The following is a 16,502-nucleotide window of genomic DNA, read 5'->3' on the forward strand; positions in this document are numbered from 1 at the left end:
AAGTTGCAAAAAAAAAAAAATTGTTCAATGTATTTATTCAGATTTAGCATTGAAAAGCCCATTGGCAGTGTATCAAATACTTGTTCTCCCCACTGTACATATAAAACATGTTTTTTCACTTTTTTTTTCACAGACTATAATTTAAAAAAAAACACCTTGTATATATGTGTATTTTAACAAATGGTTTTTAAGCACTTCAAATTTTTAAACAAGTTTTAAAAAAGTTTTAAACATGTTACTGTACCACTGAATATTTTTTTTACAAGAATAAAGTATAAAAATGGCTTGTCTTTATTAAATGCTTCATTGAGTGAGTCCATTCAACTCTGCCCCATCTCCTCACTTACACACAGTTGCCACAGCAACTGTTTTACAAGTTAAACGATGATTGACGCATGCGGCACTTTGATGCTGAGGCTTCCAGGGGTCTGTGGCAAGATCAAACAGATGGCGTCTATCAATCATCCTTAACTTAAATAAGCTTCTCCAGTGGATTACCTGAACAACAAAGAGCAGGGAGAGGGAGGGAGAGTGAGACTACGCAATGGGCTCGGAACAGCTCATCTGTATTTTTTATTTTCTTTTTGGAAAAAAAAAAATCTGTGCTGGACTTAGGGTGCGAAATAGCGCGGGATCACTGTACACTACAATTTGTTAGGTTTGATTTTTCTTTTCCTCCCCCCATTTAGATCCTTTATTAAGAAAACAGCTAATTTATTGGAAGCTAAAGAACATTTCTTGACTACGGGTGCCAATTATTATATAATCCTCTTCTTCCTGCTTCTTCAGGGTTTTTCTTGGTTTTTAAGTTTTTTTCATGCACTGTATTGATTTGGAATATCTCTCTATAATTTATTTTGTTCTCCGGTTAGTAAACTGGCCCAACTGGAGCATCTGGAGGAACTAGACTTGAGTGGCAATGCACTGAGAACTGTGCCCACGACCATCTTAAACTGTCGGTGTCTGCAAACGCTCTCTGCGCACTCCAACTGCATCAACTCCTTTCCGGAGGTCCTACAGCTGCCTGAGATCAAGGTGCGCAATCTGTCTAATTATTCTTCAATTGGGATCAATTTACTTTTAGCAATGGTGATGCTAATTTCATTACTGGTAAGTTTACTAGCACAGCAAGCTCATATGACCTGGATATGTGGCACACACACTCAGAGAAATGTATTGCATTTCTCCCATTTTAAAGGCAACACAGGTTTGTTTGTTTCAAAGGGTATTGGTTTTTGAAGGTCGCAAATCCAGATTTCTCGCACATAACAGGAGAATGTAGCATGAAATTGCATTTCATTTCAGTTTCATGAACTAAAAATTCCTGCAGTCCAGAAAATGCGGTGCAGTGGTTGCTCTTTCAATTAACCCAAAATAAGTGAAATCTGCAAAGTAGTCAGTGTTGAAAAGACCCCATTAGTTTAATTAATTGACATTATTCTGCCCGATTTTGAATGTCAAATTGTGCCAGCTGTCTTTAAATGCATTTTGCGTTCCGTAGCAATGAACGGCACGGTTTTGCTTTCGGTTTTCTTTCGCAGTAGTTACTGGCTGTTTGTACTTTTACTTTCGGTTTTCTTTCGCAGTAGTTACTGGCTGTTTGTACGTCAAGTGTGACATTTTATATATTACCATGCAGTTGTTGTTGTGTCTGGATGTCAAATGACTGCAGTAAATATACATTTCAAGTGGATAATGAGTCCTTTTCACGCAAGCGGACGCAGTGTGCAGTTTGTTGCACGCAAACACATTAATTGTGTATGTGGGTGTGCTTTTGTTCGTTTGGCTGATGGAGTGATATCATGCTATTTGGCAGAACTATACTGGAACTTACAAGTCAAGGCAGAGGAAGCATTAATACTAGCACTTCACTTTCATGAGCTTTGGACTCTCAAAAATGGGCTTTCAAAGTTCTTCTTGCCAAGCCTCGAGAATATCTCCATTCACTTTTGGTGGAATTGCAGTTGGTGAATGACTTTAAACTCTCCACATTCCCGCTGAAACTGGTGGAACTATTTTCAAAGCTGTTATAATCTCCTCCTCCTCCTTAAAATGTGAACAACTGTTGTTTACTTGTGGAAGGCAAAAAAATAAATAAATGCATTGGTGCTTGGTCCTAGTGTGCTCAGCTTGGCACTACTGTTGTCATATTGCGTGCCTCCGTGAGACCCTTTCACACTGGGCTGCCATGAGTGTGAAAGTGAAAGACCACACTTTCATACACATAGAACCACGTTATAGCAAAGGACTTTGCAGAACCAAAGCTACCAAAATGTAAAAAAAAATAATAATAATAATAATAATAATAACAAATAAATGATTAGAAGTAAAACTGAAAATAAAAACGACTTAAAACGAAATTTAATAAGATTGAGAGACCAAAAATAAATTTAAAGTAAAATAAATCAAAGTAAAATTAAGATACAAAAGAATGAAAACACACAAAAATATTTTAATATAAATCTAATTATGAATATATCGTATTTTCCACACTATAAGGCGCACCTTCAATGAATTGCCTATTTTAAAACTGTTTTCTTATAAAGGGTACACTGCATTATTAACACATTTGCTCCCAGAAACGTATAAATACGTTCTATTTTTAAATGCTTCATTGTCCCAAAAAACGTATTTATACGTCTTTTGCATAAAAAAAATTTTTTTTTTTTTTACAAGAAGCATCTATAGACCCTACTCACCTACGTCACAAAATGACGTGTCGCTGTATCCGGCCGCCATATTGTACCTATTTTTTAGACCTATTCTCATTGTTTTCAATTAGTCGTGCAAGTTATAGAGCAATTCATGGAAGCACCGGTGTTATCTGACGCTGTAAACTCATTGGATGCGTTGCATAAAAGGCGTTACGTGGAAAAGCTTCAGTTTATCCATTCGCCAGATCCGTATTTGATGCCTAAATCGATGTTTTTCGACCCGCTGTCTTCGCCTGACATCTGCTATCCTGATATTTACAACTATCTTGTCCACACAAAATCAGCCTATTCTCACGAAAGTTTGAAAAACTTTAAGAGCTTGGAGGCTTATAAATACTTCATTGCTGGTTGGGTGAAACAGGTCCTCGTCCACGAAAATTCGGCAGGAATCTATCGTGTGCTCGGGTGAGTTACGAAATTTTCAATTCAAAATCTTTTGTTCTTGCTAACATCCACTGTCAAGTCTAATGTATTTCATGTCATTTGTCAATGGAGCTAGGGCTTTTAATGTTTATATGGTTTAGCGATAGCACTCTCACTACATACATATATAATACGTAATAAATACGAAGTGCGATAGCACTACTCCAGATTGTCCCTAGTTGAATTTTTTTTTTTTGGGCTTTTGACCTCAATAGTGAAATTGTAAATTAATTGTATGACAACTGTCTGATTATCCCCTTATAATTATATATTTTCAGGTAGTTCATTCACAACGTCTGAGTGTATGTTGTCGGCGATTAGCCTAGCAATTATCTTAATTGTGGTTGTCAGCCCAAAACCCTCTAAATATATATTAAATGCATTTTACCAGATATAAAATGACTACTACATAATCTGTGGTAGTCGTTTGGAGCCCAGTTTTCTTGTCGAATTGCAGCAGTCAATCTCAGTCTCCTCTCCGGGTCTCTCGGAATACGGTAAAACTTCAAGTCTCTCCGTCTATCTTCTCTGTTTTTGCAACCGACCGCCACACACGACTTCACAATTTTGATTATTAATGTGAACGAGCAGAAAAACACGCCATAATAGGAGGAATTTACGAAGCGCTAATGCATTAACATGACGAGTATACGGACAACATGGCGCGGGGGCGTGGCTGTGACGTCACGTGAGTAGGGTCTATAGCATCTATAGCTTGCGATCTATCTGAGAAACAAAAAGCAATTCTCCAAATCCATTTTAAAGCAATAAAACTGGCCACTGGAGGGCAGTAGCGCATTTTATAAGACCCGCAACCCGATTCAACAGCAATGAACGGCCGGGCAGCACGGTCAGAGTGCTGGCGGCATGATGCCAGGCGGCGCTCCAACCGAACAAAACAACCAAGAGGACGCCTGGGAGTCCAGGCGTTGGACGACCGAGCAAAACGATTGGAACCCCCAGTGCAGCGGCTCGCCAAGCAGACCCCGCAGAGACTCAAAAATAATCCATCTTTGTGAGACAGACAAGGATGAGGAAAACGTTTACATGGCTGACGTGGCGACAACGGCGTCATCTCGGCGACAAAACATTATTCAGATGTTTGGGATGTAACTAATGCAAAAAATAGCTTTTTTAAAATCATTTATGTTTGAAATGTATGCATTTACAAAAAGCTCAATTTCTCCGTTTTTTCATCAGAAATTGGAAAATTGCTCAAACTAAGCTATTGTCTAATTCTGATTATAAAGAATGGAAAAAGATATTAACTTACTTTTTTTCTGCTGAAAGAAGAGAGTCTAATCTTTCTTTTGGTGGGTTCCATGTTTATATAGCAATAGAGCAGAATTTTCTGTGGGCCTTGCAAAATCAGTCAAAATCCAGAAAAATGGCCGGGAGCGAAGGGACTTCCTCTGGTAAAAATGGCTGGGAGTGAATGAGTTAAGTGTCAGTAGTAGTAGTGGTTGGGGTTGCGTTATGAGTCCACTAGGTGGAGCTGCGCTAAAGGGAATGTCATGCCATGATTAGCCAATATTGATCTATATAAAGGTGCGCCTTTTACTGTGGAAAATATGGTACGTAAATAAGATATAAATTGAATTCAATATTAATGAATAAAAGTGCTTTGCTCTCATTTTTTTTTCATTGTCAGCATGAACATGCAGGTTTGTTGAACTATTCATCTATTGGTCAATCGACATACAAGCGCAGCGATTGACTAGGTAACACCTGCCTACACACAACCAAGTAAAACAAAGTTCAGAATGGATAATGAGCTAGTCATCCCAGCTAATGCCAGCTGATTATGATTAGCGTTAGCCGTGTTGATATAATAATTTATTCACACGTTATTTAACATAGTTTTCATTTTACTTTGTATATTCATTTCCATATTTTTTGTGTTATTCACTAAGTGTCTGTAACCGCAGGGGTAGACAATAAGGGAAATTAACCACAAAAAAAGAACAATTTGCTTAAGTGTAGAGTGAGTGTTGAATACAATTTAATTTTTTATGAGGTAGGTGTAATGAAAAGTGCAGCAAAATGATGCAAAAACATGATTCTAGTGCAAATGTATAATAGTAATCCCAAGATATTAAGAAAAATATCATTTCAAAACTGATATAGCCTACAGTGTGCAATGAATTTCGGTTTAAGTTGAATATACAACAGATCATTTCCCCAAACAGGTGTATAATGTACAAACAATAGGAGTAGCAAAGCTGGCTGGCAGGTTTTGAGTCCTTTGGTCACATGACCAGGGAGTTCTTATGTTAAAATAATGTTTATTATCTTTGTGTAACGTCGTGTGTAACAGACTAGCGTATGCCGTCAGCATTTACCCGTTTTCAACTTAAAGGGGTGCACCATCCCGGACAACGAATAACCCAACCAGAAACATTACTAAACCCAAATCGACTCCACTGACCACTTACAAATATTTCAATACTTCTGGGAAATAAAAGCACTCAAAAAAATAATTTTTCTTGGGAGCTACAGGGTGAGACGCACCCACGGGAGAGCCCCATGCTTGGGCGACGCTTTCCTGTCTTCCCTTTACCGCCCTCTGGAAGTTTCTCTCGGCTCGGTTGTATTCACAACCATTTACAAGTCAAAGAGATGACTAATACAATTATAGCTAAATATTTTCAAGCTAGACCATCGTTATGACGATATTATTTTCTCTTTAGTCACACGGATAAATTATCCGATGTTATGTTCATATCATAGGTTTCATACTCGTTAACTTTTCTCTAACCTATTTGTCTGCATAAGCGGGCATTGATCTGCACACCTCATAGTAAACCTGTTTTTTTGTTTCATCTGCCCGAGCCAATTCCAAAGGTCTCGCCACTGGGGCTAAATCTTTCTCTCCCTTTTCATGTTGGATTTCACTTTACCTAAACTCCTGCGGTGATTTTCTTGAGTTGTCTTTTTTCCACTAGTGCTTGGCTGGGTGCTGGGGGTTTCAGAAACATGTCGTCTTGTGGTACTGAGATACTGGCAGTAATCAGGTTGCGTGCGTTCACGTGGGAGCAAGCGAGCGAACGAACGAACGACGTGTGTTTACGCCCCATGAAGAGTAACTGCTGTCTGTACAGGCTGTAAGGTTGTCTTTGATCGGGCTACCGTAACGTCATCAAAACACGGAACCGCTGGGAATGAATATGAAATAAGTTTTTTTTTTTTTTTTTTTTAATAGACGCATGATTTTAATTGGCCCCTCTGGGCAGGTGGTTGGAGCATCTTTTTGGGCCTGACGGTTTTAAAAGTACGTCTGACCCATTTACTGTATATTGCTTTGTATTTGTATTGGATAAGATATGAATGAGAGCTCTCGTGTTCTTTCCTTTAGCAAGCCCATTGTTGGCAGATAAAGGTATTGTCCTGGTGCATCTACGTCGGGAATTTCCACTTTGGTGTGAGCCACAGGGGTGATCTTACTGGGTTAACCTGTGGACTGGCATCAGCCTGCCTGTTTGCATATGGAATAATTTTTAAAAAATGTAGGATTTGGAATGTCTGGACGAATCTTCTTGAAGGCATCATGGTGCACGAGTGAACAGAGGTCAAAGCAGACCTCCTATTAATTGTTCATTCATGATTAAATGTATTTAGCTTAGTTGATTATCGCGTTCTTTTTGCTCCTAAATTGTCGGCATCTACTGCTCACTTAACAGAATTAAAGAACATCCGGAAAGAGCAATTTGGCTTTTTTTCGTCATTTAGCATTTGGAATCCATAAGCCAGCAGCGTCCATGTCTGCGTTGCGCTCGCCCTAAGCATCTGCATAACCAACCAGTAGGCGAAGAGTTCAACCCAAGGCACAGATAGGACCACCCGCTCATTTGAATAACATTTCCTTCTGCATGTTCACGCTGACAATGAAATAAATAAGAGAGCAAAGCACTTTTATTCATTCATTGATATTTAATTGTATTTATATTTCTGTATAGCCACATTTATTTTTGTATTTTTAATTGTTAAATCTTACTTTTGTATTTTTTATTTTTACTATGATTGATTTATTTCTATATTTTTAATCTTTGAATCTTATTTATGTATTTATAATCCTTTTTATTTTCACTTTTATTTAGTTTAATTTTGATAGCTTTGATCCTTCATAAAGGACAACTGTATATGACCTTATTTGATTTTTGCAAAACGTCCACTATGTCCAACAACATCTGTGGTCTCCTTGTCAGTGTGTCGACCTGAGCTGCAATGAGCTGTGTGAGATTACTCTGCCAGAGTCACTACCCCCAAAACTTCAGGAGCTGGATCTCACTGGAAATCCCCGCCTCAACCTGGACCACAAAAGCTTGGAACTTCTGAAGTAGGAACATTGAACATAAAAAACTGAGAAAGTATTCTTAATACTTAACCACTTATCACAAAGTCTACTGTGAACTCATGAAATCACTCTTGGTTGGCGCTCATGTTCTTATTTTCTCTGCAGTAATATTCGGTGTTTGAGGGTGGATCCTTCCCCCTCTGCTCCCAGCGCAAGTGAGTGTCATGGATCCCCTGCAGTCTGGAGCCACGGATACACAGAGGCCTCTGGAGTCAAAAACAAGTAAGCTATTTACCTACTGGATGACCAGTCTTAAGATTTACACATTTGCTGGAAATATTGTATGTAAAGCACTGAAGCATTTCGACATCAATTAAATTTTTTTCCCCCCTCTTAGTTTATGTGTGGCGGCTCTTGCCCAGGACACATTCTGCGGAGTCCGTGAAGCACTGTATGGGGTTTTTGATGGTGACAGAAATGTTGAGGTGCCCTACCTGCTGCAGTGCACCATGGGAGATGTTTTAGCAGAGGAGCTCCAAAAGACCCCGAGACAAGGAGACTACATGACTAACACTTTCCTCACCATGCAACGGTAGACAACTGACTGAATCAAAAGCAATTCAAATTAGGGATGTCCCAATCCCATATTTTTTCACCCGAGTCAGAGTGACCTGATGTCGAGAATCTGCCAATACAGAGTCCCGATCTGATACCGAAAAATTTATTTTTTCTTCGTTTGTGCGATTTTTATTGCCACACTTATTTTTGAATTTGTTGCACTGGTGCAACAACCAACTGTTATCTTAAGGTGCACCAGAACAAAATGTAGGCACACGCACATTTTTCATTGTATCAACTTTAACGCCATACTTTTAATCATTATCCATAACATTCAAATCATTCATCTTCTGAACCACTGATTCTCACGAACCAATGTGACAGGAACCCAGAGAAAAACAATCCACGCAGGCACAGCAACAAACGCAAACTCCACACAGGAAAGCCGGAGAACCCACGATCCCACAACTGTGAGGAGGACGTGTTAACCACAATTACACCGTGCTGTCTTTGTAATGTGAATTAGTTTTTAACAAGAATAATAGCGCGACCGATTTCCGATCACATCATCAGATAAGGACATCCCTAATTCAAATAAAAATTAACCGGGGAAAAAATTGACGTCCTAATTTCTGTGCTGACCTCCCTTAGGAAACTAGGCACTGCAGGACAGCGGATGGGTGGATCGGCAGCGTTATGTCACATTAGACATGACCCTGTGCCTCCTGGTGAACATGGTGGCTGCTTCACCCTTAAGGCTGCCAATGTGGGCAGATGCCAAGCCGTTTTGTGCCGAGATGGTAAAGCTATGCAACTCTCCGCGGTCCACACCGTCAAAGAAGAGCTGGAGTGCCAGAGGGTCCGACAACATAATGCCATTATCACAGAGGTAATGAACCATGTTACAAGTGTTACTGGTTGTCATACAGTTTTTTTCTTTTTCTTTTTAAAGTTATATATACGTTTTGGGGTCTTTTGCATCTCCATTAGCTGCCGCTGACGAGGAATGGATTTGACATCTACTAGTAAGAAAGTCAGTTAAAGTCAAAGCAGAAGGATGAAAAGAGCCACATGATTTGGATGTCATCGTCATTGGCTCTGAAACAGTTGTTTGCGGTGATTTTCATACCGATTGTGCAACTTTTTTGTTTTTTTGTTTTTGTTTTTGGTGATGTCAGTGCATTACAAAGCCAAGATGAAATAAGGTGTGATTTTTTTTATTGAATTATTATTTTCTGTTCATGCTATGCCTGATAACAACTTTTAGTAGGCGATTTATTGTCTCAGAAATTATTGCCGATATGCGATATTGTTGCCAATTTATTTAACTAATTTAACCAATAATGTAGTGACAGTACATCCTGATAAATCACCCATTCAAATGCAATACATTGTTATTCTTAAATAAGACAAACTACAGTAGTACCTCGACATACGACCGTTTCGACACGCAATCTTTTCTACGTCCAATGTAAAATTTGACTCGCCATTTGTTTATACATCCGACGACATGCTCGAAATACGCCGTTTTTTCCCCCGCAAGATCGGACACACAGTCGATTGTAGAACACATCCACCGAATTAGAACCAGATTTGTTACATTATTACAGGTATTGCTATCATTATTACTATTATTATATTATTATTCTGATTTTTATTTATAAATTTATTTGTTTTGCTCTGTGTAAATGCTCTTTGCAATAGTACCAGCAGTATTTATTAAGGATTTAGTTTAGATTTTCGGGCTGTAGAACGGATTAATGGAATTATAATGTATTCTTATGGGGAAATCCTGCTAGCCCTGCGACCATTTTGACTTACAAACAAGGTCCTGGAATGAATTAACTTCGTATGTAGAGGTACCACTGTATATTTAAAAAAAAAAAAAAAAACAATGCATAAAGAGTAATTTGAAAACTAGCTAAGTGCAGAATATGAAATAGCCAAAAAGCCCAAAGCCATTTGTCTTTCCAGATTAGAAGCCCATCAAAAGTCATCAGTCACCGTCATCTTGTCCTGCAAAGAGTGCATGTCAGCTAATTTGAAGCCAAATTATTCATTGCCAAAGCAGATTTTTCATAATGGGTGTGTCATTTTAAAACTATTTTTAGTGTAGAATGTTAAGTATTTGAGATAAACTCCAAACATCTTCATTTAGATGTTGAACATGACGTGCTATTATTTTTTAAATGTTCACCAGAAGTACGTTCGCTAAGCTGCTAACAGTAAGCTTTACACTCAGTTTAAAAAAGTGCACTTGTCTTTAGGGATGGGAATTGATAGGATTTTTACGATTCCAATTCCATTATCGATATTGCTTAACGTTTCGATTCTTTATCGATTCTCTTATCAATTCTAATTTGGGGGAAAAAGAAGAACAAACATTTTGATTGGCATCTAGTTTGTTTAATCGGAAGTCACAACCTTACAATCTCACAACGAGGTCAAAAGAGCATCGATGTTAACTGTGGCAATATGTAACTGTGGCAAATAGACAAGAGCATTTTTCTAATACAGATAAAAATACTCCTTTTTAAAAGGATATATGACTTGATAGCACTCAAAAATAATAATAAAAAAAGAAATAAAAATAATATAAAAAATAAAAATAAATAAAAATAAAAAAGATAAATACTGTCAAATACAACAGAACATTGCGTAGTGCAAATGTGCAATATGAACAATTCTTTTGCAGAAAAATAAGCATTTCTGCTTTTTCAGGTAGGATACGTGATCTTTCTGGACTTAGGTGTCTCCAGCAATGGAGAACACCCTCTCAGATGGGCCTCCAAACACAGAAAGTGTTCAGCTAGTCCAGACAGCAGGGGCAGAGTATCTCTTTTGTTGTCCCAAATAATAACGAGTTTATAATTAGGTTGGTGTAATTACATAAGGACGGTTGGATGCCATACAATATAAGAGGAATTTTAGCACAATCCTCCATTAACTTAGATTTGTTAACGTCCTAGACATAGTTGGGCTACTCTGTGGAAAGGCCTTTTGATACTGAGTAGAATAAAAGTGGTTAGGATGGTCCTATTGGTCCCAATCTCGAATTACAGGAGAAATATGCTGATTGGCTGTAGTCGTCAGGTGCAATTCCGGAAGTCATTTGGAACATCCACTTCCATTAGTCGTAGCAACACAAAAATACCACCATCGGATGCAGAGGTATATAGTTTTGTGTGAAATCAGTTGTCAGAATTGCCCTACGACCCACCAAATTAAAAATTTTCCGAAAAAAAAAAACACTGATTGGTGGACTACCAACCGAAATGAGTATTAAAATTGCTAATAAACTTGTTTAGAATTATTTTGGATGCATATATGTTATATTTTTCTAATAGAGTATTCGACGAGGTCATACGATAGACCCATTAATAGACTTTTGAAAAAATCACCATTTCTTTAAGTAGTCTCATGAATAATGAACTGGCCTGTGAAAATCAATACTAACTCACTCAGCGAAGGCTCTCCAGATCATACTAGGTGAGTGGGCATTCTTTGAATAACTGCGTAGTATTGAATCGGGCATGTGCAAAATGCATAAAATTTGTGATGTAAAGTTTGTTGGAATCTATAAGAGAATTGTTAGCGAAACTGCTAAATGATTCCATGGAATTGAAATGCACGGAACCGGTTCTCTATGGGAACCGGTTCCCGATTTCCATCCCTACTTGTCTTTAATTTTCATCATGCTTGTGGTTTCAGTAATAGATTTTTTTCTTTTCTTCGTTCGTTTGCAAATGCTGTAAACCAGCAAGTTTTCATGTTTAAAGTGTCACCTCTTAACCACAAGTTTGTGTTTTAGAGAAGACTGCCAATGTTTTATAGCAGGCTTAAAGTGGTTAGTACATTGTCTTTTTTAAATTAGTCTCATTGTAGCAATGCTAACATTTTACAATGTTTAATGTAGATGTGTTTACTTATTTTGTATGTCTATTCTCCGGTGTATTGATGACCAATTAACATCTGTGAAAGGAACTGGATTCTCTTGTGCAACCAACACGCACGTGTGCCGAGTGCACGCAGCACACGCACACACACTCACACACAAATGTATGCACGCACCCGGCGATAAATCGCAGCCGGGAAAATTATCGACCTCGTTTTTATTTACCGTGTGATAAATTGACTTAATGCATATCGCGACAGGCTTAGTTCACGCTGTAATGCTTTCCATTTTGGGTGAGAGAAAATGTCAATAATGCGATATTTTTCTCCAGTACAAAATTTAAGGGCTGATATTAAGAGGTTCTGTCCAATTATATCAAGTATTTACATTTGTACATGAGCATTTCAACTTGAATAATGTGAATCTCCATATAATACATGCATAATATAAACTATCTAAACCTGGATTTCATTAGTTGAACTAACTTGAGGCCTCCTCTTTCGTTAGGACAATAAAGTCAGCGGTGTAACTGACACCACCAGAATTATGGGATATTCCTTCCTGTGCCCGTCCGTTACCCCCCGGCCACACATCTCCACGGTGACGCTCACCCCACAGGATGAGTTCTTTCTCCTAGGCAGCCCAGGCTTGTGGGAGATGTTATCTCCGGGAGAAGCGGTGGAAGCAATCAGGAATGTTCCCGACACGCTGGCCGCCGCCAAGAAGCTCGTAACTCTGGCTCAGAGCTACGGCTGCTCTGACAGCCTGAGCGCTGTCGTTGTCCAGCTCAGTATCACTGAAGACTGCTGCTGCTTTTGCGAGCTGCTGCCACCACCACCTCCTAGTCCGGGTTTGGGGGCGCACACCCTAGCTCACCCTTACATGGGAGGCGGCGACATGTCATTGCCGCCTGCCTCGTCGGGAACAGTCAGCGAGCTGAGCAGTGAGTTCAGCGCATCGGAAATGAGCAGCGAGGTGGGCTCGACGGCATCCTCGGAAGATCCGCCGCCCCAAACTGAGCCCTCGCCCATCCAGACCAACGCGGCGGGGCGAACCGGCGTACGCCGGATTGCTCGCGGAAGCTTCAGGAGGCAGTTCTCCGGAGCGCTGTCCGACAACGGGCTCGACAGCGAGGACGAGGAGCCAATTCCGGGGGTGTTCTCGAACGGCAGTCGCGTGGAGGTTGAGGCTGACGTCCACAGCCGACATGGCACGGCGCCGCAAACGGTCTGTCATTCACACTCCGGTACGAATGTTCCTCATTCCATCATTGCCAATCTTGACCCTTTGCCTACCCCCAACTCGAACGCCCCTCCTCCCATCACACCATCATCCCCCTCCCTCGGCGGGGATACCCGATGGAACTCTCTGAGCCGTAGAGCTAGAGCCAACGGTTCTGTCGCGTGCCAAGGCAGGAACCAGGACCTCATCGAAGAGGCTGCAGATGCCCCAGTCAAGAAGCAAGGGGGCTACTTCAATGCTCCTGCTCAGCCAGACCCAGACGACCAGCTGATCATTCCACCGGAGTTGGAGGATGAAGTGCGGCAGATCATCCAACAGCAGCAAATGGAGACTCAGAACCAGCAAGCGCCCAACTACCAAAAGCCCGCAGACTATTTCATCACACCACTCTAATCTTTTTCCTTTATTCTACCACAGGGTGTCACTTTCTCATCTAATATTGTTGTTACAGCATTCTTTTGCACTGCTTCCTCAAAGGATTCAGATTTGTATGGACCAGAGACTGTTTCAAATATATATATTTACTCTTTTCTACTGTTAACTTTGTGCCCAACAAAATGCAGTGCCGTTTTCATATAACACATCTGGCACATTCGTTAATTTAAAAAAGCACTGTTGAAGAATTGTTTTGGAAGTACAATTTGGATTTAACTTTTTTGAATCTTTTGTTAGGGCACCATAAGAACCACAGTGTTCTTTTGGAGATGCTCAAACTTCATGGCTTTTGATCTTTCCGTTGTCAGAGTTAGTCAAATGTTAACTAACTCCTAGGAGTTTAATACTTTAAGTGACCTAGCCACCGATGTGTGCTAATGTTCTCTGAGAGAAAAAATATTTCAAGAGGCTGTTCTTCCATGTTTGTGTTCTCTGATGTGTGCTGCAGTGGTGAGTGTTGAACGCGAGGGTCCGTACTGTTCTAACCAGCCCTTTGAATGTGATATGAACTGTTATGCATTTCAACTGCACAAGAAAGTTACTTTTGCTAAATAAATTTAAGTTTTCAGATAAGTTTTGTTTTTAATATTCATGATCAATCAAAGGTGTCAAAGCTTACATCCGTGAAAACTGATTCCCTATTGGTTCAAGCAGCAAACCACTATAATAAAATGTGCTTTTAACTAAATGCTGACGTTAGCATAGGCATGATCAAAATGTAAACAAAGTACAGTACCAGTACTAGGTGTGACAAAATATCGAAATGGTAATATATCGTGCTACTTTGTTTCCCAAAAGGTTATCGATCTGCTCCTGCCAAGAATCGAGATATCGTTTTAAAAAGGTGTCAATGTCTTAAATTTTTTTTAAAAAAGCAATCAACAAGTTGCTACAAGAATCTTCCATCACAATAGTGTCTCAGTTAACTCTAAGGCTGCATTGACAGTGCTCGACGCCCCATTCCGTTTAGACTGGGAACGTTTGTTCATTCGAAACCAGAGAATTCAGTCATTCTGTCCGATTTTAGGGCATTTACAGGTGACTTGCTGTTCATTTTAGGGCAATTACGGGTCATTTCCTGTTGAGTTTGAGTCACTGCCTATTCATTTGGGTATTTTATGGGTCACTTCCTGTTTGAGTTACAGAACAGGAAGTGACCCATAAAATACAACAATACGATACGATTATCGATACATTGCTAAGGAAATCATTCTACGGTTTTCTACAAAAAACTGCTAGACAGAAAAACAAGCTTCTGCTGTGAATTGAAATGAGTTTATCACAGACGTCCAATCCGAACTGGGAGGGTGGCAGTAGCATGTGTTTTATGTTTGACTTACAGAACGGGAAGTGACCCATAAAATACCCCAAAATCAACAGGAAGTACAGTAACTGAAAATCAACAGGTAAATGACCTTAAATGGCCCAAAGTTGCAAGTCATTGCCTGGCGTTGGCTGCCACTGACAGCCATAGACGTGCAATCCGTATGAACTGGGAGGGATGGCAGCGAATGAACGAATGTTCATTCGCTGCCACCCTCCCAGTTCAAATGGATTGGAGGTCTACTAGTGATAAACTTATTCCAATTCACAGCAGAAGCTTGTATTTGTTTATTAGTTGTTTGTACAATATCCTAGAATTATTTCCTGAACAATGTATCGATAATTGTTGTATCGCCATATCGTCAGATCATCGTTATCGTGAGCTTTGTATCGCAAATCGTATCGTAAGGTATACTATAAATACAGCCTGAAGACAAAATTTGCAGGCATGTTTTGCATTCTGAATAACTGGGGAACGGCTCTTACAATACACAACACTTGCAACGTATAAACACGTTCCTTCGATTTGTTCTGCAAAGACAGTAAGTTTGCATTGTGAAATGGTTGCATTTACAATTTGAAGAATCACTTCCTCTGCTCGATTTCTTCTGTCATGTGGGTTGACTGAACAATGTGTCCTGTATGAATTGAGTGGTCAATTGTGAGACAGAAGAAAGTCATGGCTGAGAGGGAGTAAATGCAAGACAAAACGTACTGTTGTGTACTTGGAAAAGGAGTGCCCCCGCTGTTCCAGCTAACGTTTGGCGGATCAAATTCCCAGGGCGGAGCAAGCCACAGCAAACAAACAGCGGAGTGGACCACTCAGCGACGGGTGGACGTGACGTTGGTAAAGCGACAAGAAACTAGCGCGAGGGAACATACGAGGAGACGGGAGAACGGAAAAGTTTATTCAACATGGCTAGCGAGAGACTGTTGGTTTTAGCGACTCGATGTGTTTTTGGTCTTTTAAAACTGAATTTACTGGGGATCGAAACATGCTCGGCTCTCCCGTTCGCCATCTGCGTTGTTGTGGAGACGACTTCCGACGCGCAAGAGTGACGTTGCCCGTTAAGAACACGTCAGCAAATAAACAAATCTGATTGCACGGATGATTTCGTTTCAATAAGGAGATGGGTCCCAGACTCTTCTCGCAATGTTTGAAAAATACAGGGAATAAATATAGTCTGGCGGTGCCAGGAAAGGTTTGGGTTGCGTTATGCATCCACTAGATGGAGCTGTGCTAAAGGGAATGTCATGCCATGATTAACCAATATTGATCCATATACAGGTATAAGGCACATCAGATTATAAGGCGCACAGTCGGCTTTTGAGGAAATTGAAGGCTTTTGCGCGCATTATAGTGTGGAAAATACAGTACTATAAATCTTGAATGGAGCAATATGTTTGGTGGGTAGCCAAAAATGGTACTGCAACCAGGTTCAAAATACAGAAGCACACAGCATCCCCATTGAGCTGCCAGATAAGTGCTTTGCAATGGAGAATCAAGCTGCGTTAACGTACTGTAATTATACTCATGTTGCATAATTTTGCATTTCAATCAGAAACTAGAAAACAATTGCGTGGGTAGCTTTGCTGTGATCCTAGGTACAGTGGTATG

The 16,502-nt window shown here is 39.9% G+C and overlaps 1 protein-coding gene across 2 annotated transcripts in view; it reads left to right on the forward strand.

Annotated features, from left to right (window-relative positions):
* The window catches only part of LOC130918727 (PH domain leucine-rich repeat-containing protein phosphatase 1-like), a 44,940-nt gene extending 30,262 nt beyond the window's left edge, over positions 1-14,678 (forward strand). For both annotated transcript variants that reach the window (XM_057840695.1, XM_057840696.1), the window contains 6 exons: positions 873-1,035; positions 7,343-7,473; positions 7,597-7,713; positions 7,829-8,023; positions 8,641-8,878; positions 12,392-14,678. In XM_057840695.1, coding sequence (XP_057696678.1) covers positions 873-1,035; positions 7,343-7,473; positions 7,597-7,713; positions 7,829-8,023; positions 8,641-8,878; positions 12,392-13,519 — 1,972 coding nt within the window. In that variant the 3' untranslated portion in view covers positions 13,520-14,678. The remainder of the gene's footprint in view (positions 1-872; positions 1,036-7,342; positions 7,474-7,596; positions 7,714-7,828; positions 8,024-8,640; positions 8,879-12,391) is intronic.
* The last annotated feature ends 1,824 nt before the right edge of the window (positions 14,679-16,502 follow it).

Source organism: Corythoichthys intestinalis, chromosome 7 (genome assembly GCF_030265065.1).
Source record: "Corythoichthys intestinalis isolate RoL2023-P3 chromosome 7, ASM3026506v1, whole genome shotgun sequence".
Taxonomy (NCBI): Eukaryota; Metazoa; Chordata; class Actinopteri; order Syngnathiformes; family Syngnathidae; genus Corythoichthys; species Corythoichthys intestinalis.